Consider the following 24,470-nt stretch of genomic DNA (forward strand, 5'->3'; position numbering starts at 1 on the left):
GAGGGGGTTGAAAGTAGTGTGAGAGAGCAGAGAGCTTTCTTTTCTTTCTTGCTTTATTTCCCCCCCCCCAGACAGTTTTAAGTATTCCAGTCTGTAGTTAAGGGTGACCTTGAACTGATCTTTTTGTCTCCACCTCCAAAATGCTAGGATTACAGGTGTGCACTACTATAGCTACTTTATGAGATGCTAGGGATGAACTCAGGGTTTCATCTATGTTAAGTACTCTATTAACAAAGCTACATTTCATACCCACAAGAGCTGTTTGAAGAAAAGCACCTGAACTCTTGAAGTTAAATAATTCATGATGTTGAACACCTCTTTTTGCATGGGGCCTTGTTTAGCTTTGTGCCTTTCCATTCTAACTGCCAGATTCCAGAATTCCCAGCATTAGCATCTGAGAGCCAAGACTCTGTTCAAACTCTGGCCTTTGCCCAAATCCCTTTGATTCCCTCTGCTCTTTGGTGGCTCTGTACAAGGAAGATGGCAAGGCCTGTTCTCAATATTGTCCTACAAGCAAAAAAAAAAAAAAAAAAAAGAAAAAAAAGAAAAAAAAAGAAAAAAACTTGTGTCAACTTCCCTCTACAGTGCTTGTACACAGGTACACAGGATACCTGCAGTCCTTGTCGTTGAGTGCAGGGCTATGTCACGCATCTCAGAGGTGGGCAGCTGTGGGGTCCTATAGAGACAATGTTGAGCCAGTAGCTCTAACTTCTACATGTAGCCAGAAACCTCATCTGGCCAAGTGTCCCTATTGCATATATAAAGATTAGCCAAATACAACTGTTTGGTGCTTCCTGTCTGCCAAAGGAGTATGAAATGAAAACTGTTGTGAGTGGGCCTGAATGGGTCTGCCACTCCAAAAGGAATGTGGTGGGGCGGGTAGGGGTTCTGTGTGCCTGTCTAAGAAAGCACCTTTTCCTAGAAGCCCAAGAGACAGAAACTCATTAATCCTCACATTGACTTGGTCTGGGGCCGGGGGTATTTGAAAAGAGACACATCATCTTTATTCTTACCCTGCTGGGCACATAACAACTTGTGTGGAAATTTTATCATCCAAATATCTTGTGATTAACTTCAAGTCGTCTCTCTTAACAAAGCTAGCCAAACTTACAGAGGCATATCTGCTTTAGGTGGCCTTCCTGCAGGGCACCCTACTGAATGTTGGGTTGCTCCAAGAGATCGTTTCCAACCCTAGTAGAAAGCAGATAAATGTGCATGCCTGTCTTCTAGTGGAAAGTGCTGTCATTTATCAGTAAGATGGAAATGGAAGGGTTTAAGCAACTGCTGGAATTGCAGAGGAGGGGGGTCCGTCACCCAGGAAGCTACATAAAAGAGAAGGGCTTGGGCCTGTGTCCTCCTGGAACTAGAAAGGCTACCTGAGGAGGAGTTTTGACACGATTTAAGACATTTCCTTGGTAGAGCACCCTGGGTTCCCATACCTATAAGTTGAGCAACTCACTCATGGTAGAGTACTGCATCCTCTGGGGTTTCTGGTGATGTAAGAAGGAGAGATGTAACTGGAATTCTGAGAGCTACAGTCGAGACCTAACAAATGGACTTTAAAGGTCTATTCTTGTTTATACCAATCTGGTACAGGTAGCAGAGATGTGTTTGTTAATCAGGTAGCAGCCTTCAGGAAGAGCCCGGTGGTGTACCACTCTTAATGAGAAAAATCCAAAATCCCTGTGGAATGTGATAATGAACCAAGAAGCGCCTCCTCATTAGATCAACTGTCTCTTGATGTATGCCTTCTGTACACAATAGAATTTTCCCTTTACCATTAGAAAGAGGGGCAGAGAGATGGCTCAGCAGTTCACAGAACTTACTGCTCTTATAGGAGAGCTGGGTTCAGTTCCCTGAACTCACATGGTGGCTCACAAACATCTCCAATTCCAAGAGATTAGATGCCTTCTTCAGACCTCTATAGGCAAGCATATGATGTATGTACATACCCATGGGCAAAACACTTACATGCATGCCTTTAAAAAAAATAAAACATTTAAAAAGAAATAAAAACATGGACTAGGGATGTATCTCAGTTGGTTGAGTGTTTGCCTAGTGTACACAAAGCCCCATGTTCTATAGAAACTGGGTGTGGCAGAACACACCTATCACACCTATAAACCCAATACTCAGGAGGTGGAGGCAGTATCAGGAGTTCAAGATTGTCCTTGGCTGTATAGCAACTGTAAGGGCAGCTTTAGATATAAGAAACCCTTTCTCAAAAAAGAAAACAAAAACAAAAAAATCATCTGGCTATCATTATTTTTTCTTAATTTTTTATTAGGTGTGACTGTCTTGCCAGGACCCATTCCCCAGTGTAATGACACTGTAAGGGTATACTCTCTCTCTCCCTCTCCTACTGGGGCCTCTGATATACTGAATATCTAAGGTCTACTAATATCCACAAGCAACCCGGACTCAGGCCAAGACCATCATCCTTCTAGTATGTCATCTATTGGGACTGGTCATCCCTGCTAAGACTGTGACACAGGACAGGTGGCACCAGTCACCACCACCTCTTTTGAGTGTTTTGAATCGTGGAATTAGATAGACATAATTTTCCTCTATCTTCTCTGTCCTTATTTCCATGATAGAAGGAGAGCTGTCCCAGCTTGCCCTTTATAGCTACTGCCCACTCTTGATTCTGTCCTCTTGATTTGTTGTTACTTAGCCACCTCCACTTACATCTTAATCTCTACCAATCCCAGCTGCTTTTGCAGGATCCAACATTTGGTGGATTTGCTCTTGGCAGTGTTTTTCTCCTTTATCTGCTACATCTTTCCCACTGCCTCCTCAGTACATTTCTTTAGAACATGGCCCACACTTTCTTTCTCTTCCTCACTTCCCGGTCCTCCCATGATCCTTCTAAAAACTGGTTTCCATTCTAGTTTCTGTGATGCCACTGGCAAGGTGGAATTTTCCATTTCAGTGGTCCTTGCCACATCCTCCCTGTCTGACTGCTTTGACTGTGTCACATCCCCCGCTTCTCAAAATTCTCTCTTCTGTGACAGGCCCCTGTCCTGGATCTTCTCCAGTATCCTTGGCCTCATTTGAGAGTACTTCTAAGGCCCCCTGAATTTAGGTGGTACTTGCATGGTGTTCTCCTCTGAGCCTTCTGCTTTGGCATCACACCCACTCCCACTATAATTTGTTCTTCCCTGCTGCTAGCACCCAATTCTTCATTTCCAAATTCTGCCTAGACTGAGCAATTTTACAGGCATCGCTCACATCGCTTCCAAACATGATTGTCTTTCTAAGTCTGTCTTACCTAGTGGGAGTTGAGTCATACATTGTCTCCCAGGTGCCAATATATTAAAGTCTTAACTCCCAGAACCTGTGAAGGTACCATTATTGGGAAATAGTCTTTGTAGATATCATGAAGTGGGGATGCAGCCATAGTTGATTAGGGTAGGCCTGGGTCCAATGTGATTGGTATCTTTATGAGACACACAGAGAGAACACCATATGGTGACATGGGTGGAGACTGGAGCATAGTATCAAGCCAAGGAAAGAAAAGAAAGGACCACTGATGATGCTGGAAGCTGACAGAGGAGAGAAAGAACCTACATTATTTTCTCATTAGAGAAAACACAGCCCTCCACTCACCTTGGCTTTGCATTTTTAGCTTCCAGAACGTTGAGAGAATTTTTGTTGTTGTTGTTGTCTGAAGCTATGAAGTGTATGTTCCTTTGTCACTGTGGCCCTAGGAAATCAGTATATCCCCTGATCTTCTTATGTTCCCTGTGGGTCTCAACACTGACTCGCCTCTCTTCTGACTTGATAGCTGTTGGTCTTTTCTGTCCTGTCTGGGTATAGAGCCTCTGTCTTTTCCCTGCTGGTCATAGTTGTCCTGACTCTGGTCTCCTGTATGTCCATCAAATTCCCCTTTCTTTACTCTTCCAAAAGCAGCTGATTGTGTCCCAACTGCCTACATGCTTGCTGCATGTTCCAATGTTCTGGGGGAGATTTTTAAAAATCTGATCATAACACATCACACAAGCTGACTAACCATTTACAATATCTGGAGGTAGAGTATATTGTTAAACCCTCCGGGGTGACTCCCGGGTACAGCCAGGCTTTAGAGCCATTGACTAATCAGAGAATGTTATAGTAATCATAGAAAACTAGATTGAAGGCAATGGTTCTCAGCTGGGAGTGACTTCCCTCCCTCAGAAACATGCATCTAGTGAGTGGAGGCCAGGAACATTCTCAAACACCCACTATGTCCATGGCATCACATCAGTAGAGAATGACCCCATGCTATGAGTGGCTTATGCTGACATTGAGCAACCTTGGTATGAGAGAAAGAAGGAAGCCACAATACTGACATTACTTTGAGATAAATGAGGTCCATTCTACTTAGCAAAATTCACGTGCCACCCCATGCCACAGTGCCTCCTGGGCTGACCCCATTCCTCAGCTGGGAATGTGGAAACTGCCCATGTTGCACCTGTTGCAATCATGTCGAACCCTAGTCTGTGTGTGCCAAACTTATTCTTACTCTCTGTTTGAACATTTAGTTCTCTGTGTGTGTGTTTGGGGGATTGACAGAGGAGCTGGGCACATCTCAAGATGCCAAGCTCAACAATTGCTGTTTTGGCAGCTCCTGGATCTTCTAATGAGGTTACTGCCTGACACTAAGTAAACAGCTGATGAGGCTGGAAAGTAAGGGGGAAAATTCTCTTATTCTCATAGTTGTGGACATTAGCCAAAGATCTACTTGCGAACCACCTCTGCCATTAAAAGGAACTACTATGGATGATGGCTTACCATTACAAAAATTCATCATTTATTTTTTGTGGCATTAATAATCGAAGTCAGGGCCTCTTGTATGCTAGGCAAGCACTTTGCCACTGAGCTACATCTTCAACTCATACTTCACAATACAATTTTAAAGTAAATTTACTTTATTTTATGTATACGGGTGTTTTGCCTGCATGCATATCTCTGCACCACATGCATTCCTAGTACCCTCATAGGTCAGAAGAGGGTGTCAGATCCCCTGGAACTGGAGTTACAGATGGTTGTGAACTACCATGTAGGTGTTGGGAATCAAACTGAGGTCCTCTGGAAGAACAGCCAATGTTCTTAATTATGGAGTCATCTCTCTAGTCCCTAGCTTCACAATTTCTAGCAAGTGTTCATAAACATCATCTGACTTGATATGTACCTTCAGCTCAATATAAGTTGCCATTTCCTGTAAAGGATAGCAATTAAACAGAAGATATGGAGGAAAGCCATCAGGAGGATAAATAATAATAAGTAATGAATCCAAAGGCATTTTCCAAATCTCACATTACATGAAAAATTAGAAACTCAATAATTTTTTATTTATTATTTTAACAATGTTTTGATTGATTTTGTATGCAAAGGTCATGTGTGCCACAGCACAAATGTGAAGGTCAGAGTACAACTTTCTGTCCTTTCACCATGTGGGTCCCAATGATTGTCAGGGTTGACAGCGAGTACTCTTACCCACTGAATCTAGTGTGTCAGCCCTCTTTTGATTTGTTCATTTGTGTGTGTGTGTGTGTGTGTGTGTGTGTGTGTGTGTATGAGATAGAAATCACACTGGTAGCACAGGCTAGCCTCAAGCTCTTTAGAATCCTTCTGGCTAAAAGAAAAAAAATATTAGAAATCAAATTATCGTGCAATACAAAGCCCTTACCAAATTGATAAAAAGTTTTGATATCCTCTAATTATGGATAAAAACCAATTCTTAAGACTCATAGTCTTAATTTCTAGCACTATTCTGTTTTTCTAGTTTGTGTTTCTTATATTTATGCAGCATTTCCTTTGTGAGACAATGAGTAAAGATTATGGCAGAGTATATTTCATGTGACATAAATGGTCTATGAGCCAAAAAGGCTTGTAGGGGAATTAGACTTAGGATGAATTTTTTTTAAAAAAAAATCTCCTAGTGTTTGTTTACTCCAATCATTTTGAGCCCCACTCCACAAAATGAAAAAAATAGAATAAACAAACCTAAAATATAATTTCAGAAAGTTGAAGGAAGGAGGCAATTGGAAAAATCATTATATGGCCATGTGGTTAGGCTAGGCAGAATACTGTGCAAGTTGATGAATTTTCAGCTGTCCAACCATGGTCACATATCACACTAAGGTGGCTCCTAGCATCTACTAGATGTTTAAGGACTCCTCTCTTCACCTTGTTATATCACTGGCAGGAAGGAGTGCTCTGGTTAAGCAAGTTCTCTGTGACCCATTCACCTGTGGACTACCTAGAAGAGACCTCATGACTTATTCATGGCCATACTTGTAGTCATTAGCACATGTCTTCCAAGGACATGCATGTTTACTAAACTCACTGTGGTGCTCCAGCAGATGTGCAGGTGGACAAGATAAGCTCTGTGAAACTGCACTTCTTTTTAGAAAGCACCAGCAATTTCATAAGGTTCAATCTAATATACCCATTTTCTGTCAATGTCTCTTATCAGCTTTTAGAAGTATCTTTATTGTCTTAAATCACAGGGCTCAAAAAATATTTTCAGCTCAGGGAGCCATTTCATATCCTGTTCATTCTATATATTCAGCCTTTCTGACAAAAAAATATGGATGCATACCTCTAAGATATTTTAAACATAAATTCTGTCTTTTCTTCTTGACAGAATCTCTGTTGCTTCTTTCTAATCTTTCTGAATCATATGGTTTATCATAAACCTCTATGAGATTTTTGAAGCTGCTTATGAACTGGTACAATGGCAATTTCCAGAACTATTGTCATAAATCATGATCCTAACAAAAGTAAAGTTGGAAATAAGGTAAAAATAATGAATTGCTTATTTACTTGTAAAAATGTAGAAATGAACATTTTTTTTCCAATGGTTTTGATTTGTCACTATGTTATAGAACAACAGCTGTCCTTAAATTTAGGCTACCTTTCATATTTTGCCTTTTCACTTGTATTATTAAACTAATGTTTAATTTGGTTCAGCCATGGGTGCTTCACCCTAACCAGACCCTGCCTCTTACATAAATATTAGTCTGAAGGAAGAGCCAAAGAAATTAGGCTCCTCTGATAGTTCTAGATATTAAATGACTTCGTTAGACACTTTATAAAATACACACTAACATAGTTAATCGCAAACTTTTAATTTTCAATTAAATTCATTTATTTCACTGTGTATAAACACATTTGTGTAATAATATGTGGGTAAAGATCAAAGGATAACTGTGGAAGTCAGTTCTCTCCTTCTATCATCAGTCCTGAGGACCAAGCTCGGGTAATACTTTGCAGCAAGAGCAATGTTAAAAACCCACAAGGAAAACCTTTATATGCTGTTCTTTGTACCTTTCTGTATGAATAGCCTAAGTTATTCTTACACCAATTTTAAATTGCTCCATTAAAGCACACTACAAGTTTTGCCATGGAGGTAGTGTCTCTCTCTCCCTCTTCCTCTCCCACTCCATCTCCCAAAGGCTGAAGTTTTAGGTGGTACCTTCTCTTTACCATAAGACAATAAAATTAGCTGAATAAAATTGGGGGGAATAACTGACTGTGGGTGTGATCTTCAGGAACAATGGGGAAAGTGGAAAGTGAGATGGAAAATGAAAAGAAAATGTTGAAGCAGGCCAAACTGGTTTTCAAAGTCTTTTCTTGTTCAACACAGCAGAAATATTGAATGTAAAAGGGCGTGAGAGATTATTTAAAACCAAAGCATTAGAAGATCAGGCTGCTACAGGATTTTGATTTGGGATCTTCCCACATTGTTTTGAGGTATTGTGCATGCAAAAATAATTAAATAAACAAACAAACGAATGAATGAATGAATCTTTGGAGAATGTACTCTCAGAGCAGTGATTTGCAACTTTTATTTTTTTAAAAGTGTGTGTGTGTGTGTGTGTGTGTGTGTGTGTGTGTGTGTGTGTGTGTGTGCGCGCGCACGCGCACACTGCAGGTCAACTTGCAACAATCAATTCCCTCCTTCTACCATGGGGATTCCTAGGGATGGAGCTCTAGTGGTCTGGCATGGCAGCAGAAAGTTTTACCTCTTGAACCATTTCACTGGCCCTCCAACTTGCCTTTAATGTTTACTCCTAAGGTGGTGTTAAGTAGACTGTGGTGGGTCCAGAATTCCTTTATCTTGCTTTGTCAGTAGTTATCTTTATGTGTGACTTTAGTTTCTAGAATTTTTCTAGTAGGGATAATGAAGGTGAGTGGGCTAAATGCAATTATAAAAATGTCTCTGAAACTGGTGGTGGTGCTTGAAAACTTGTAATCAAAATAGATTTCAATGATTAACGTGAGTTAAGAACATTGCTAGTGCAGAAGGACTTGTGGAATCAGCCATCAGCATCCTTGGAATCCCTGTTGGTACACTAGCCTTGAAACCAGATGTTTAGAGTACTCTTAAAAAGTACCCTCTTGAGATTATGACTGAAGAGTGCTAATGAATAAAATGCCATGCAGATGTATTTTTTAAAAGTTTTTATTTTCATATTAGAAACCACCAAAATATCAGCTAGATATACTTTCAATATACTGATTGTTGAATAAACATGGACCCCTTTTTAGAAATTGGGTTTAAGCTAAATTTCTCCTATATTAATACAAAGAAGTAGATCCTAATAATTCTAATACTGAAATCCTATGTTGCCATTGTTGAATCTATTTGGAGTGTCTTCCTTCTCTCAGACTTTTATCCTCTTGTTTTTAGTATTCTTTTAAAAATCAGCCTGCCTAGAGACTTGTGAAACAGAAGTATTAAAAAATATAGAGAGAGCAAGGACACAGCTTTTGAAGATACTTTTTCAGGGCTTGGGGATAAATAGAATAAACAAAACCGATTCCCCAGAAAGGGAAGCATAGGAAAACAGGCATTCTCCTGAGAGATAACATATAGTGTGGCCTGATCAAGTCATGTGGTGGGAGGGGGGTTCTCTTCTTTCTTCTCTACATCCTTTCCTCTGATGTCACAAGTCTATTATTTCCTGGGAGAATTAATTAGTATTCATTGGGTTGCAGTTGGCAAGAAGAAAGAAGGGAGGAGAGAGGGGGGAGAGAGAGGGAGGGAGGGATCTTAAGAGGGAGACAGCAAATAGGAAGAGCTTGGTGGGGGAGCAGGACCTTCCCGGGGTGCACTAGGAGTGGGGGCAAACAGTGGCTGTTTTATAACTGGGATCCTCGGTGACGTATGGTCGCCTGCTCCTTGGCAGCTGTCTCTATGGACCAGTAGGCAGAGCGAAATTGACGCTGACAAGACTTTTGCATGTTGGATGGCACTGTAATCTACTGTAGTGAAGAACAGAGCTTCTCAATCAGGCGGGTGTAAAGAAGAGAGAGAGGGGGGAGTCCAAAAGAAAAGGAAGAGGAGGGGGAAAAGTGTGTGTTGGGGGAAAGCAGGGAAAAGCATTTTTGGTGGATGGTATGAAGCCAGCCATGGAAACTGCAGCCGAGGAAAATACTGAACAAAGCCAAGAGAGAAAAGGTACCCAGCGCTTTGACAATAGCCTGCTTTATAGCTTTTCACTGACGGTGTTTCAAAGGGGTTATCCAGGTTTTCTCTCTTGTAAAAACTGGCTCGAAAATAATCCCTGATGGTGTGGTCTTGTTTAGGGTGGGTTTTGTCTTTATTCTGGGGACTAATGTTAAATTAACTGTGTAGCCTCTCTTCTATTTCTGTTGCAAGTATTTCTATGTAACATGGTATTTTGTAGAAGAATATCTGTAGTTTATCACCTTGGACTGCTGGAGTGAGAAAACTCTCTCTCCCTCTCTTCCTCTCTCCCTCTCTCCCCTAAAATAAATAATCAGTCATAACTTAGATTCTGTGTTCTGCATGCTACATTCAGGGATTAGGGGACGCATTATCCTCTGCTAATGCTAAGGAGGAACTGGAGAGATATGAGACATGCATACTAAATATGCTTTGATTCCAATAATACCAGTGTAATTTAGACATGTTGTAAGTTTCTTACTCTAACATGGTTGTTCTTTCCATATATCAGAGTATGACATGAAATAGTCATTTATAGTGCAGGCTTGATATCAGCTTTGTCCCTAGCACTGATAGGAGGAAAGGGGTCTTTTGCTGATTATGTCTTAAAGATTTGGAGGAGGAAAATTGTCCGAGGGCTCCATCCTTAAAGGAAGTCTCAGACCATGTCATAATTTTGATATTCAGACTTTGGAGAAATTGGCGTTATTGCACCAAGAAAATGGCAGAAATGAGACGCGATGCCTAAGGTCAAGTTTGATGCCCTGTAGAAACAGCTCAGCCACTGTTAGGTTAGCTGAGTCTGGCTACGCTGTAATTGATCTCTTCGTTTTGAGATTAAAAACTGTCATAAGATGCACAAAAACATTTTTTATAACTGCATTGGCTCAGGTTTAAAAAAAAAACATCATGCTAAGGTTTTTTCTCATGGCTTTTACACTCAATTGTAGTCATTAAATAATAGTAATTCTCCAGCCACATTTTCTTTATAAATATATGGGTTGAAACCATATGAAATTGCTGCTGTCAACCATTTTAAACATGAAAAGCACATCTATATGCAGTTCAACTTCATAGCACATTGGGGTAAAGGCTGCTTATTTTCATATAGATTTTTCTGCCTATATTAATATTCCATCCTAAACAGACCACTTTAATTTTTTATTCATTTTAGTAGCATGATACAATCCACAAATTTGCCATCTAGTCACTTTTTAACTTACAATTCAGGGGAAACAAGTACATAGCAATTGAATTTTAAACTTGGTACTTTAGTTCAATCCTTATAGACAGCCTACTCATCCCCTAACAAAAGACACTCTGTCTTTTCTTGCAAGTGATTTTTTTTTCTCACTTTTTTCCTAATCTACATGAATGGTCAAATAGCAATAAAAGAAACTCAGGTATATTTATCAAGTTTCATTTCCATCACAATTAGATACTAAGCTGATTGCATGTGTGATGATGTAGTAGTATCCTGTAGAAAACTTAACCACAGTTTTTAGCATTTTTCTCCTAAAGTGGATGATTTTGCTTTATACATGTTTTTTTTATTAATGCCGTGCTTGTCTGTGACAGATAAAACCACTGTGACCTCTACGAGACCATCTAGATCTACAGAAATGGGTCTCTTGTCTTTCTCCCAAAAACAAAAGGCAAAAATATTTACTACGCAATTGTGTGGCTAATTCTCATTTAGTCTCATAGACTGTCATTAGTTTACATCATCTACATATTTAATAGCAGGTATACAGGTTGCTACTATACCCCCAAGATATGAAAACTAACTAGCTATTGTTATAGAGGCAAAATCAGAAGCAAAATACCATTTTCAGAGGAACTTTAATGATGACCAGGGTTCAGAAACAATAGTTGTTAAATAATTCAAAAATGACAAGCTACTTAGCTAGGGTCACATGTGTAACACATGTTTGGATCAGAATCCAGGCCAGGAAGTTTATTCTCAATCTGCAGCAACAAGATTGTGATCACTGTGTGGAACCCCACCCCAAGCATTCTGAAAGATGATTTATCAGTGCATCTTGATTTGGATAACTATGTTCATAGCTAGCTGCCCAACGCCCAAACTCCCATAAGTATCTTTGTCACTCCTTAGTTTCCTGGGCCATTATTATAAAACTGTAGCCACAAATGGTCCGGTATGCTCATTGCTTCTGTATTCTTTCAGATGTAATGTTAATTGTCTAAAACCTATGCTTATTTCATTGACATTAACATTTGCAAACTTAACAATATAACTTAAAAAATTATCTGTGGAGCTTGGAGAATCTTTTTCTTCTTCTTGCTTGCCTGTAAGACTTCTTAGTTCCTACATGTTATCCTCTAGATTTTTGTTGCTTCACAGAGGTTTATATGCATATATGTGATTCCATGTGCCCCTCTTTCTCCACTGGTTTTCAGTTATTGGTGGCGGGGGTAATGCCTGTCTGTTAATTAGGGTGTTGTTGCCCAGTGGCTAGCACCCAACAGCTTGTGAATGAATATCTTTGGATAATTATTACAGTGTCTAAAAAGAATGTAAATTAAACTAAGATTTATAAATTGACCTCAGCCTTTTCTGCTTGGCATCCATTCCCAGAGGGAGTTTACATAGGGGAGCACATCTGAGCTATTGCAATTCACTAACTGCCACCAAGATGTCTGTGTCTTTAGAAACTCGATCAGAATCACTTTGTTCTTATTTCAGACAAAAATGATCCAAGTCTTCACAAAAGGAAAGGCATTTGTTTTTTGAAGTGCTCTCATAATGTATCCCAGAATGCTGCTGAGCAACCAAAATTCACAGAGTGTTCAGGGATAGACAGGAGTTTGCTCTTGGGTTGTTTGTTTGTTCTTTAAGAAAATAAAGCAGGTTTTCTCAGATGAGTATAGCAAATGCAAAATTATTACAAGTGACCTTTTTTAAAATGAGAGTGTAGAATTAAGTGGCAGAACTGAGTAAACAGATTCAGCAAAGATGGAATGAGCAGAGAAAATGAATAAGACAATTAAAGGAAGTGGATGATGGCTCTGCTAATAAAAAGATGGAAAGCTAGGCTTCCATTTGTTTCCATGGAGTATCACTTAGCGTCACTTCATTTGTGAAAACAGATGTGTCTGCAATTGCTGGGGTAGAAAAACAATTGAATCCCTAACAGCTCAGGAGCTCTATTGTGAGGGGACAGTATCTGTGCTGAAAATTATTTTTATTACATGTAGGAAATTGGAATCTTCTAGAATAATTATAAACAGGCTAGTTCAGTTCCTGTAAATTGTTGCTGAAATCAATCCCAGAATCCAAGTATCAAATTAAGTTTCTAGCCACGTAGGAAGAGAGAAATGTGGTAAATTGGAAATAATGTTTGGCTGAAAGTAAAGTGGAGGACAGAGTCAGAATACAAGATGAATTTGAATTAGTGACTTGTTTACAATATTAACAGATTCATTGTAATCTTCTGCTTATTTTTTAAATTTAGTAAAACATGTGCATGTTGGTTCTCCATTTTTTTTTTTGTTGTTGTTGTTTAGAGAAAAAAGCAATTCTCTGGAACATTTAACATGTTAACATTATTCTGAAGGATTCATGACATTCTTACTGACATTTACTAACTTGTTTATGTGAATGTGATACAAGAAAAGTTTTAGACGCTATTATTCTATTATTCTCTGTAAAAGTTTGCCAAGGTGAGCATCTGAAGTGATGGGGCTTGGGGAATAGGCCATAGCAAAAACTGGCTGGCCAGATGGCGGGGGGGGGGGGAACATATGTGATAGGAATGACATGTCATCCTTTGATGGTTTCGGGAGGGGAAGAATTGTGGGTTTTGGGTTTTTTTGTTGTTGTTTTTAAAGAAAATTTAAATGTGGAGAAAGACCTAAGTAAGTTGGTCAAGCTGTCCCCTTTTAGTTATCCGTTCCATGAACATGCTTTCACGACTTGGCCATGTTATCTCTTTCTTGAAATTGAGCATAAATCTCCATTGTGGCCATGTGTTGTAAGATGGTTTTTTTCAGTTACTTGGAGATATAGGTCAGTTTAGCATAAGAGATCTTAGTGCACCATCTCTTAGTCTTGCTGTATCCATGGACATGCAGAACAACCAGTGTCTGCATGATATCCACTCACTTTACCAGGCCTGGTAATGAATTGGAGTAGTCCAAATTCACCCCTTCCCTCTTTTTCCTTTAGACCAAATAGACATACACATGAGCTAATTGACCAGAAGAAGGGATGGCTATGGGCTGGAGGAAGAATGGGACACCATGGCTTTTGGAGACAGGGAGGCTCCCCTCCAGGTTTTACTCACCATTTGTCAGTCATTTATTCATTTAATAATATGCTCCTTTGAAATGTCATTCCTCCTCCTGTGCCCTCAGCTCCTGTTGAAGGAGTGAAAGGCATCATTAGAAGTCACTTCATATGGCTTTTAACCATATTGTACTGTTTGGTGACAAATCACCAATAGCAGGGTCAGAGACTTTTGATCCTCAGCCAGCTCCATGATACTTAGCTTTAGAGAGTGAATAAGAGGAAATGAAAGAATGCCTTGTTTTACAGACTGATTTTATTAATTGTGTTAACCACATTGTATACCAAGCCCTCCCTACCACTGTGTGCCAGGGCATAGAGCACTTTTCCTATAAATGGCCAGGTAGCACATATTTTACCCTTCCGGGCTACAGATCTTTGCTATGCCTGCTTACTTCCACCATACTAGTATAAAGAAGCAGCCTCAGATGCATGTGTATAAGGGCATGTAACAGTGTTCCAGTAAGAGTTTTATTTCCCAAATGATAGCCTGCAGCCCTGTCCAGTATTCCGGCAGAACCCAGTCTTTCCCTTCACATTTTAGCTTATGGCTGCCAACAGACAATGACAAACAGATTTGAAAAGACCTTGCTTAGTGAATGTGGTCTTCCTCATCAGCCATATTAGTCACTTGGTTGTTCCCGGTGATAATTTGTAAAAGCACTCCAGACTGGCAGTCACTCGCCCCTACATCATATTATCAAAGTAACTGGGGATATGGATGGGAGCATTGTTTCACTTTTCTTTCCTCAATTTCCCATGATTTATTTCATGCACCCACTTTAGTGATGACCACTCACAATTGTATATGGCCCCATGAGCCACAATAGGCACTTTTCTTTGACCATCTCAGAAGGAAATCATGTTGTAGTCTTCCTATGTAATGAATAGACCATTTCTTCATTCTGGCCATGCCTAGAATCAGAAACGTATTTCACTCCTTCTAGGTTCTGGATCCTGTCCTTGGGATTAAAGAGTGTAGTCTGATGCCATAACACTACAGGTCACTCTGTGTTTAATGTCTCTAAGTTCTGCTCAAAAGTACAACACAGAAGTGATTTTCTTTTTTCCCCCTCATATCTAAAGATTTGCTGTTATAACCAAGGCCAGAAGTATTAGTTCAAGAGATTGGAAAATAGCCATGCAGTTGTGTGATCTTATCTCTGGATCTGCTGCAGTCATAGTATTTTCACGGTCTGTGAAGAATCTTGAGAAGGCCAGCTGCCATATTGTTCTCCGAGAAATTGTCATGATTTAGGGCTACAGAGATGGCACAGTGGTATGAGCACTTGCTGCTCTTACAGAAGATCAGAGTTGGGTTCCAGTACCCACGTGGTGGTAGCCTCTTCTGACCTCTGTTGGCTCCAACTTGCATGTGGTGCACAAACATAGATTTGAGACACACACACACACACACACACACACACACACACAGGGAGCAATTTTTTAAAAATCACAGTTGGATAATCCATGCATTTTCATTATCTTGGCTCAGTGGATACTGCCTGAGTACCCAGATATCTGCAGACATTCCCATCTATGTGAGGTTATGAGTGCATGGCACAGATATGCCCTCAGGATTGCAGCCATAAATATTATGTACACACGTTCATATGACAGTGTTCCAGCCACACTTCATTGACTAAGAGGGAAGTCAGCATGATGGGGATCCATAACCCCTAGGGTGGTCCTTTTCTTTCAGTGAAATACTTATCCAACAATCATTAATTAGGAACTGTTGTGTGCTATACATATATAGATAAAATTTAGAACAAGATGATGGTTGTGGGGGTAGATTGACATGCCTAGTTGCATGAGGTTCTGTGTTCAATCCCTATCACCCTCCCACACACACACACACAAAGAAAAGAAAAAATTCCTATCAGAAGAGATTCAACTGCTTAAAATCTTTTTACTTTAGAGGTCAATATGAAGGCCTCCCAATCAACTTTACCAAAAGGAAGTCAGCTTATACTGTGAGGTGACTTGGCCCTAAGGGTCTTTGCACCAGCCTAGCTGGGCTTCTTTTCTGTCTGAGAATGTACTATAACCTTTGTCTAACATAATGGCTTTTGAAAATTGGATGAAGTTTTTGTTTATTTGTTTTGGTTTTGTTTGGGTGGTACCCAGGACCAAATCCAGGGTACCACATATGCTAGGCAAGTGGTCTACTGTTGAGCTATACCCTCAGCCCTAAAAACCAGATGGCAAACATCTAATTCCAGGGAAAGTAGAGTTAAGTTTCATGAACCCTGAATAAACAGGTAACCAGGACTATTTCTTTAGGAACCATTGAAGCACTACTCACTTTCACTTGGACCTTATAACAGCTCTCACTGGCCTTAACAACTTGAGAAACAAGGAAAAGATAGAACTTCTCTAGTTCCCCAAGGGGAGAGGAGGGAGGAAACCTTTGAAGCTAAGGTTTTGAATGTGCGCCCTCTGGAGGCTGATTTTCTAACTGCAGAGCTGGGCTCTACCTTCAGGTTGTGTCCCTGTGCAAGTGATGGGTCTCTTCTTGAACTCCATTCTTCACTTGTCAAGATTGACTGATAATTTCCTAGAGTTATTATAGCTAGTGAGACAGCATGCATCCTGTTCTTAACACTATGGCTAGCACACTGTAAGCATGCCATAAATTATAGCGATCATCATTAACAACCCAACCAGAAGAAGCAAAACTAGTTTTATGGTATGCTTCTGTTCTTGAGAACCTTTATTTACTTTGTGTGTGTGTGTGTGTGTGTGTGTGTGTGTGTGTGTGTGTGTGTGTGTGTGTTAGAAATTTAGCCCATTCCAGGACTGTTACTCAGAGAAACCCTGTCAAAAAGGAAAGAAATTTAACCCAGAGCCTTACATATGCTACACAAGTACTCTATCACTGTACTACACATTCACAGTCCTTCTTTCCTTTTAAATAGGATATTTTTATCTGACCTTGAATCCAAAAGGGTCTTCTCTGAAGCATCACTAACCAAAGTGTGTCCCTGTCTTCAATATCTTGAGGGTTTTTTAAGACTGACGAGTGGAACTGGGATGTTTCTAAGGCTTAGTAAGCTTTGTAGTATATCTGGTGAGGATGGGCATTTGCTAGCCTCACAGTATTGTTATTTATTAGGTCTTCAATAATTTGAGGCACCACATGGAACCTTAAAACCTCATCTTCTGATAGAATCATTACCCACATCAATGCCAAAGGCATTTTTTAAAAATATTTAAGTTTTTGTTATACCTCAGAGGACATCACCACTTCACACATTTTATTGCCTGAAAAATTGAGAAATACTGTTGTCTCTCCAGTCCCCTAAGAAGTGGGGAATCTATTACCAGATAGAGTTCCTGGGAAACTATTTGTTACCATATGAACAAGCAATTCTTTCTCTATGAACACTGGAAGATAACTGAAATAGAATTCAATTCAGAATATCCTGGACTCTGTGATGCCCTGAGCCGAAGATGAAGTGGCAGAGGCTACCTGAGATGTCAATGGAAACTTGGAAGTTTCATCCAGAATTTAACATAGTGTAATTTTCCAGAGTTCTGGAACAGGAATGGGGACCATAATAGGGAGTGAGCCACTGTTCACCTTCGCTTGTGCAGTTGGCAAGAATTACAGTATTTGTAGGTCTGAAAAGGAAATAAACAGAAAAAAAAACACATTAAGTAAAACCACATGTTTTTTTTTTTTTTTTTTTTTTTTTTTACCATGAACAGTATCATCCCCAAATGAACATTTTAGGGGAGGAGATAATACAGAAAATAGAAACAAAGAAATGTTGGTAATTTGGGTAAGCCTCAATTCAAAATTGGGGGGACAAGAGTCTAACTGATTCTGACTTATATTGACTTTATAATTTGGTACTGAAGGGTTGAATTTTAGTAGCACATTTTTAACTCCCCATTTTATTTTACTATATGGTAAGAGAATAAATAGAAATGCTGATAATAGAATCTTTGCTGGAGATAGACACTGACTCTTTGCCACTGAAATTGGCAGTGAACAGCAGAGCTGAAATGGAAATTGGCAGGTACCACTGGATGTACCCAGGCTCAAAGAACCATCAGTACCGTCCTGTGCCAACCCTGGGGGACAGGGCTGGCCCCTTGAGCAGTCCAGGTAAATACAGCCTTGGGGTGAACTCCACAGACAACTCGACTGTTATCTTGATTGTGATTTATAATGGCTCTTTCAGTTTGGTGATATTTTATGTTTTTCTTGATGTATTCATTTGTTGACATTGGTGTGGGTGGAAATGGCCCTTTAATAATTTTTAATCATTTTCATTTTTATTTCCCCCTTTCCATTCCACCCATCTTTCTCCACCTTCTTCCCTCTCCCCTCTCTTTCCTCAACCTACTTCTTTGTATCAAAGGGAACAGTGTACAGTAAACTATGTCTTTGGGTTAACCACAGACATTCAGATGTTTGGATTAGATATGGAATAGGAGGCCTGTACATATCCACCCAAGGGCCCAGAACTGGGTCAGAGACGTCAAGGAGCCTCATCTCTGAATGTCTTGAGCATATTGATATGTTGCTTCAATGGAACTGCTTTGTACGACCCTCCTTTAGTATCAACCCATACTTTCAGGAAAGCAAAATCCAAAGCCTATGAAATGAAGATCAGATAGCTATGTATTAGAATCCCCACTAGGCAGGTCCTTTGAGTCCAGTTTTCATTTTTCTTGCTCATGAAGGACCCTCACCTCTGTGACCACTACAGGGCTAGGTCTGAGCAAAATGTTTATGGGTCAATTTGAAGATTTGAGATGGAGAGGTTGCTGAGCTGTATGAACCTCCCATTCCCCATCCCCAAAGCCTGAATGTGTCTTAATGTTCAGCTCAATTAGTTCAATGTATGATGGTAGTTCAAATCGTGTAAATGTGATATAAAGGACCAGTGATGGATCAGATAAACTCAATAGTAAGCTTTACAATATTGCTATCATTTTGTCTCCACCTGTGATGTCATTTCTCCCAACTGAGTTATATACTTATTTCAGGAATCAACCAGAAATGGCAGCAGTAAGGCTGGGGAGGTGTCTCAATGTAAAAAGTACTTGTTGCACAAGTATGAAGACTAGAGTTCAGATCCCTAGCACCCATGTAAAAGCAAATGGTGGTGTGCATCTGTAATTTCAGCATGAGAGGTATGTAGAGACAGGTGAATCACTGAAGCTTAAAGTCAGTTGGTGAACTCTGGGTTGGTTAAAGACCCTGTTTCAAAAACTAAGGAAGAGAGGAAGATACCCAGCATCGACCTTTAGTCTTCGTGTGTGTGTGTGTGTGTGTGTGTGTGTGTCTCACACAACACCCCTAAAAAGAACAATGAAATGGCAGTGTACTGAATGCATTAGAAAGAAACATCTTGAGGGATATTATAAAACATCATGTTTAATGGAAGACCTGGATTTTGGATTTAGTTCTGTGTTGTGCACACCATCATTTCACGTAGGACTGATAGGGTGGCTGCTTCTGTGTCTTCTCCTCCTCCTACTCCTTCTCCTTCTTTGAGACAAAATCTCATGTATCTCAGGTTGTCCTTGAACATCTGACGGATGATCTTGTTCTGTGATTACAGGTGTATGTCACCATACTCAGTTTATGTAGTACCAGGGATCAAACCAGGGGCCCCATTCATGCTCAGCAAGCCTTCTACCAACAGAGCTACAGTCCCAGCCCATAGGTGCTTGCTTGTTCTGTGTGTGCCCACAAGGTGAATAAGAATGGATCAAGCATCTTTTAGCATAGATCCTTCAAAGAATGTGGTGGTGAGGGCTGGGATCTTGATTTAAAAGTTGCTGTTGCTATTCACTATAACACAACTATACAATGAATTCCTGTTCAGCAATGAAAAGGAATAAAGTACCATTGCATAGTGTGACATAACACACATTAAAGGCATAAAGCTATGTAAAAGAAGCCAAACATAGGAGCCCAAGCACCTGAGACTCCATTTGTATTGAGTTTCCAGAAGTGGTAAGTCCTTAGGGGCACTCCTTACAGAATGGTTTCCAGGGTCTTAGGGGAGTATGGAGCCGAGATTGACTACAGATGAGCACCAAGGATCTCTCTTAGGGTGATGCAAATGTTCTAAAGTTAGATTGTGGGGATGATTATACAACTCTAGATTAATTCAAAGCTACTGAAGTGTAGCCTTTAAAATAGATAAGAGCCTGGCACAGTGGAACACACACCCATAATCCTAGAACTTGGGAGGTAGAAGAAGGGTGATTACCATGAATTGAATGACAACTTGGGCTACACGGGTCCAGTGATTCATAGTAAGACCCTACCATTTTTTAAAAAGTGACTTTTCTAGTATATAAGTTATATCTAGAAGCCATGTTTAATTTGTTTGTTTGCTTCTTTGACCATATTTAACCCATCCCATTATATATATGTAACTCAAGGGCAAAAGAGAAAGGGAGTATTGTTACCCACTAGGAACCACAAACTGCTGCTTTTGAGACAGGATGGTGTTTATTTGAAGAATAAATGTTTGGGTGGCAAGATGGCTTAGTGGATAAGTGCACTTGCTAGCAATACCTTGGATCCACATGGTAGAAGGAAAGAACTGACTCCTGCAAATTGTCCTTTGACCATAGTGTGTGTGTGTGTGTGTGTGTGTGTGTGTGTGTGTGTGTGTGATTCCTGAACACCAGACACTAATCTCTGTGGTAAAAAATAAACAGTCATCTTCCTAGAGGAAAACACACCTCACCTCTGTCCATAATTCTGGATTCTGGAGTGTTCTCCAGGCATTAAGCAATTTTATAGAAGAGCACAATGTGTCTGTTTTTCGCCTGACAGCTGGAAACTCAGAGTGTGGGGCAACGGAAGCTGCAGTTGCATCTGAATAATAACAACAAAAGTAAGGCTTCAAAGACTTTCTTGAATTTTTTTTGAGGGGGGACCCTGAGGGACATGGGTTTCTGAAGGTGATACTGCTTGTTTAGGGCATGCTATCCCACCCACAATCAAAGTCTGACTGCCACTACAGTCACTCATCTTTCTTGAGAGCCCAAACTGTGAAGCTCCATTGGCCATTAACTCAATGTTCAGCACCAAAGAAGTTGAGTTCAACACGAGTTTGCCATTCTCTCCTCCGTGCCCCACTTTAAAAAGTCGTGTTTTCGGGTATTTTGAAATTGTAGGTATAATGAGAGGTCCAGGCTGCCCATGGCCTCAGGTTGCTGGTGATATTACAATGAAGAATTCTGGGAGCTATCAGGTTCTTGCCTGAACGAAAGAAAATCCTTGCATTCGATTTGAACTTTGAAGTTTAAAGGGTGATCTCCCGAAATCCTGAATTGGTTTATATGTTTGTGTGTATTGTTTTAACTTTTGTATTCATTCACCCAATCTTTGGCTTCTCTGGCGCCAAATATATGTCGGAAGTCCCATTTGTATCTAGAGCAACATTACATCTGACAGTGTAAAAGATGATTAGATCACAGAGGGAGAAGTCCTGGCCCAGTCATGTCATTGTCTCCCCAGGTTTCTTGGCTCCAAAATCGACACAGTTTTGCCATCCTGTTCTTAGATTTTAAACCAGATGGTATGAGGGGAAAAAATAGAGAATTCCATATGGCTTATGTGTCTTGTCTTTTTTTTTTTTTTTTCACTTTCCCTACATAACTCTCAGTTTCTTTCCATGGAGGCCAAGGAAGTATTGATACTGGCTGACCAGAAAATCTTTGCCAAAAAAAAAAAATGCCTCTCTCATTCCTGCAGTCTCTAGCAGAGACCACCTTACCCCAACTTCTTGTTCCCCACCAGGGTCTTTTGCTTTGATTCCTCCTCCATGCCTATCATTCTTTTCACTGTAACATCTAAGGAGATTACATGTTTAAGAGTTTATAGTTACTATTACTATTGCCCCCCCACACCCCTCTAGACAGGGTGTCATGCAAACCATACTGGGCTTGAACTCTCTGTGTAGATGAGAATGACATTGAACCCCTGATCCTCCTGCTTACACTTCCCAAGTGCTGTCACAGTTTTATTTTATTTTAGTTTTAGTTCTTTTGAGACAGAGTCTCACTATGTAACCTTAACTGCTCTGTGACAGTTTTAAATCATTCCCCCCCCTTCTGTGCTTATGAAGGTACATGAATAAGAATGATAGAGAAGAAACTTGTGGATGAGATCATGGGAAAGAGGCACAAGTGTCTCCTGTCTTCCTCAATATTGTCCAATTATGTGTCAGGGATGGTTATCTACCATAGGCTGCAAACTAACAGAATAAGAATCCAGACTTCAGCCTGAGAAGTAAAGACATCCACTCACTTCGCCAACCTCCAATTATTTTTTCCAAAATGCCTGGTGAGGGGGTGGAGGGTCCCACCTTTAATCCCAGCACTTGGGAGGCAAATACAGGCAGACCTCTGTGAGTTCCAGGGCAGCCTGGTCTACAGAGCAAGTTCCAGAACAACCAGGACTGTACAAGAAACCCTTTCTCAAAAACAAGCAAACAAACAAACAAAAAACCCAACAACCAAATGCGAACTACTGGTACTTGGATTGAGACGTCCATAGATAAATCCAGAAGTACAAACAAGGAACACACCCTTTTGTTTGTGTGACGGGATGGTGTGTGTCAGGAAAGGCAAGCTGGAGGAAGGGTTGGTGCCCAAGTTTGGCGACTTGCATTACCAAGAATGGATCCAAGAAAGCGTGGAGGGCTGCTGGGAGAGAATACCCTGAGAGTACCTTGAGGTCACTGCTGTGAACAAGTTCACATTCCTGGAGGCAGTTCATTTGCCCCCTTCACTGCTGACCTTGAAATTCAACTTCTACCTCGGGATCTGCTGTTAGCCAGAAATGGAGGAGGTGCTACTGTCCCTTAGGGCCAATCTTTCAGAAGTTAGGGATTTATGGCCACTATGTTTGAGGGTTGTATTGTCAAACACCTGAAATGTATCTCGATAGAGAAACCCCTTTCTTGCTATTTTGACATGTGGCAGGAACATGGTACCTGTCTGTAATACAGTATCCTCCATCATTGGAGGGGTGGCCATATCATGCAGGTTCTGATGGCGCTTGTCACTCTGTTCCCTAGAGTCTAGGTGCAGCAGCTTTCTGAGTATGTACAGCTGAAGCTGGGGAAGCTGTCTGCCTATGATATGCTTCTAACTACTCAGGGTTTTCTGGTTCAGAGGAGGTGAAGACAATGTGAGTATATTGTAGTTGTGATTCGCACTCTGCAGTTCTCTGCTTTCCAGGATTTCTTTGCTTTTTATTTTTATAAAATGCCGTCTATTGTACACTAACTCTTCATGGTTTACTTAGGAAAAGCTATAATCATCCATCTTATATATCCAGAAAATTCTTCTTGATTGTTTACAAACATTCCAATTTGGGGTTGCTATTTGCCCAGTACACGAGTAGCACTTCTTTGTGTCCCAGTAGCCCAATGAGTCCCCACTATACCAGCTTACCCAGTCTCTTACTCTTGCATAAACTCTTTAGCTTAGTAAAGAAGGTGAAAAAGGAGGAGAGAATCCATCAGCCCTGGGTGCTGATCTGGAGCTCTTTGTCAGGCACAACAGATAGTTTTAGGATCAAAGCTTAGATTATTCCAGAATGAGTACCACTCGGTCTTTGCAAGTAGTAAGGTTTGATCACTGCTGCTTTGCATTATTTTCAGTGACAACTATTTAATTTTGCCTTAGCATCTTTTGACCCTCTTGGAGGTAAGTGGAGAGATACCCTGACATGGCTGGGAAGAAAACATTGGCAGCTCCCACCTCTTCAGACTGTGTCCTTTTTGTTATCCTGATTCACTTCCACAGAAGCCACAAACAACCAGTTTCTGTGTCTGTGGCAAGCTGATACTAAGTGAAATGCTCCTGGTCTCAAAAAGCCATTTAGATAGGTTGAAGCTTATGCTTGGATTTTATCTAGAAACTTTCATGGACAGTGCTTTTACCCTAAGGAGAATAACACCAGTGATGAAATGTCTGCCTGGTAGGAGACACATAGGATTGAAACTCTCCTATCTTACCTTCCTGTACTTTCTGCACTGTTTCCTGGGGTTAATTAGTGTAAATTTCTATGACAGTTGTGATAGCACCATTGTGTTTTTATAAAACGTTGTATAAACCAGCTAGGACCATTACAGATGATCTATGATTGCTTTCCCGTGAAATAAACAGATAGATAAAATACCTTGTTTTGAGGTGGAAGTAATATGCATATATGAGTCAACAAAATACCTGATAAAAGCAGCTTAAGGAAAGGCTTATTTGGGCTCATAGTTTGAAGGTGTAGACCTCCATTTCTCAAACTGTGGGTCAAGACCCTGTAGGCGGTTGACCCTTTCACAGGGGTCACCTTATACCATTGGAAAATACAGGTATTTACATTATGGATCATAACAGTAGCAAAATTGCAGTTATGAAGAAGAACTGAAAATAATGTTATGGTTAGGGCTCACCACAGCATGAGGAACTGTATTAAAGGGTCAGAACATTGGGAAGGTTGAGAACCACCAGTGTAGATCATCATGGCAAAGAAGTCATGGTGCCATGAGCATGAAAGAGCTGGTCACATTGCATCCATAGCCAAGGATCTGAGAGAGATTAAAGCAGGTATTACACATGTCCTCTTTTATATTCATCCAGGACACCAGCCCATGGAATGATGATGCTTTCCCACCTCTGTTAACCCAATCTAGAAACTCCCTCACATGTCCA

At 40.4% G+C, this 24,470-nt stretch overlaps 1 protein-coding gene across 6 annotated transcripts in view; it reads left to right on the forward strand.

The window, feature by feature from the left end:
- Gpm6b (glycoprotein M6B) overlaps positions 1 to 24,470 on the forward strand; it is a 141,418-nt gene that overhangs the window by 88,272 nt on the left and 28,676 nt on the right. Inside the window, exons 1-2 of one of the 6 annotated variants that reach the window (XM_051174888.1) lie at positions 9,053 to 9,451; positions 17,767 to 17,886. The exons of 1 other annotated variant lie outside the window; for it this stretch is intronic. In XM_051174888.1, coding sequence (XP_051030845.1) covers positions 9,391 to 9,451; positions 17,767 to 17,886 — 181 coding nt within the window. In that variant the 5' untranslated portion in view covers positions 9,053 to 9,390. Of the gene's footprint in view, positions 1 to 9,052; positions 9,452 to 17,766; positions 17,887 to 24,470 lie in introns of those variants that run through there. 4 more of the 6 variants (XM_051174889.1, XM_051174894.1, XM_051174890.1 and 1 more) reach the window with 4 other exon arrangements.

Source organism: Phodopus roborovskii, unplaced genomic scaffold (assembly GCF_943737965.1).
Source record: "Phodopus roborovskii unplaced genomic scaffold, PHOROB, whole genome shotgun sequence".
NCBI lineage: Eukaryota > Metazoa > Chordata > Mammalia > Rodentia > Cricetidae > Phodopus > Phodopus roborovskii.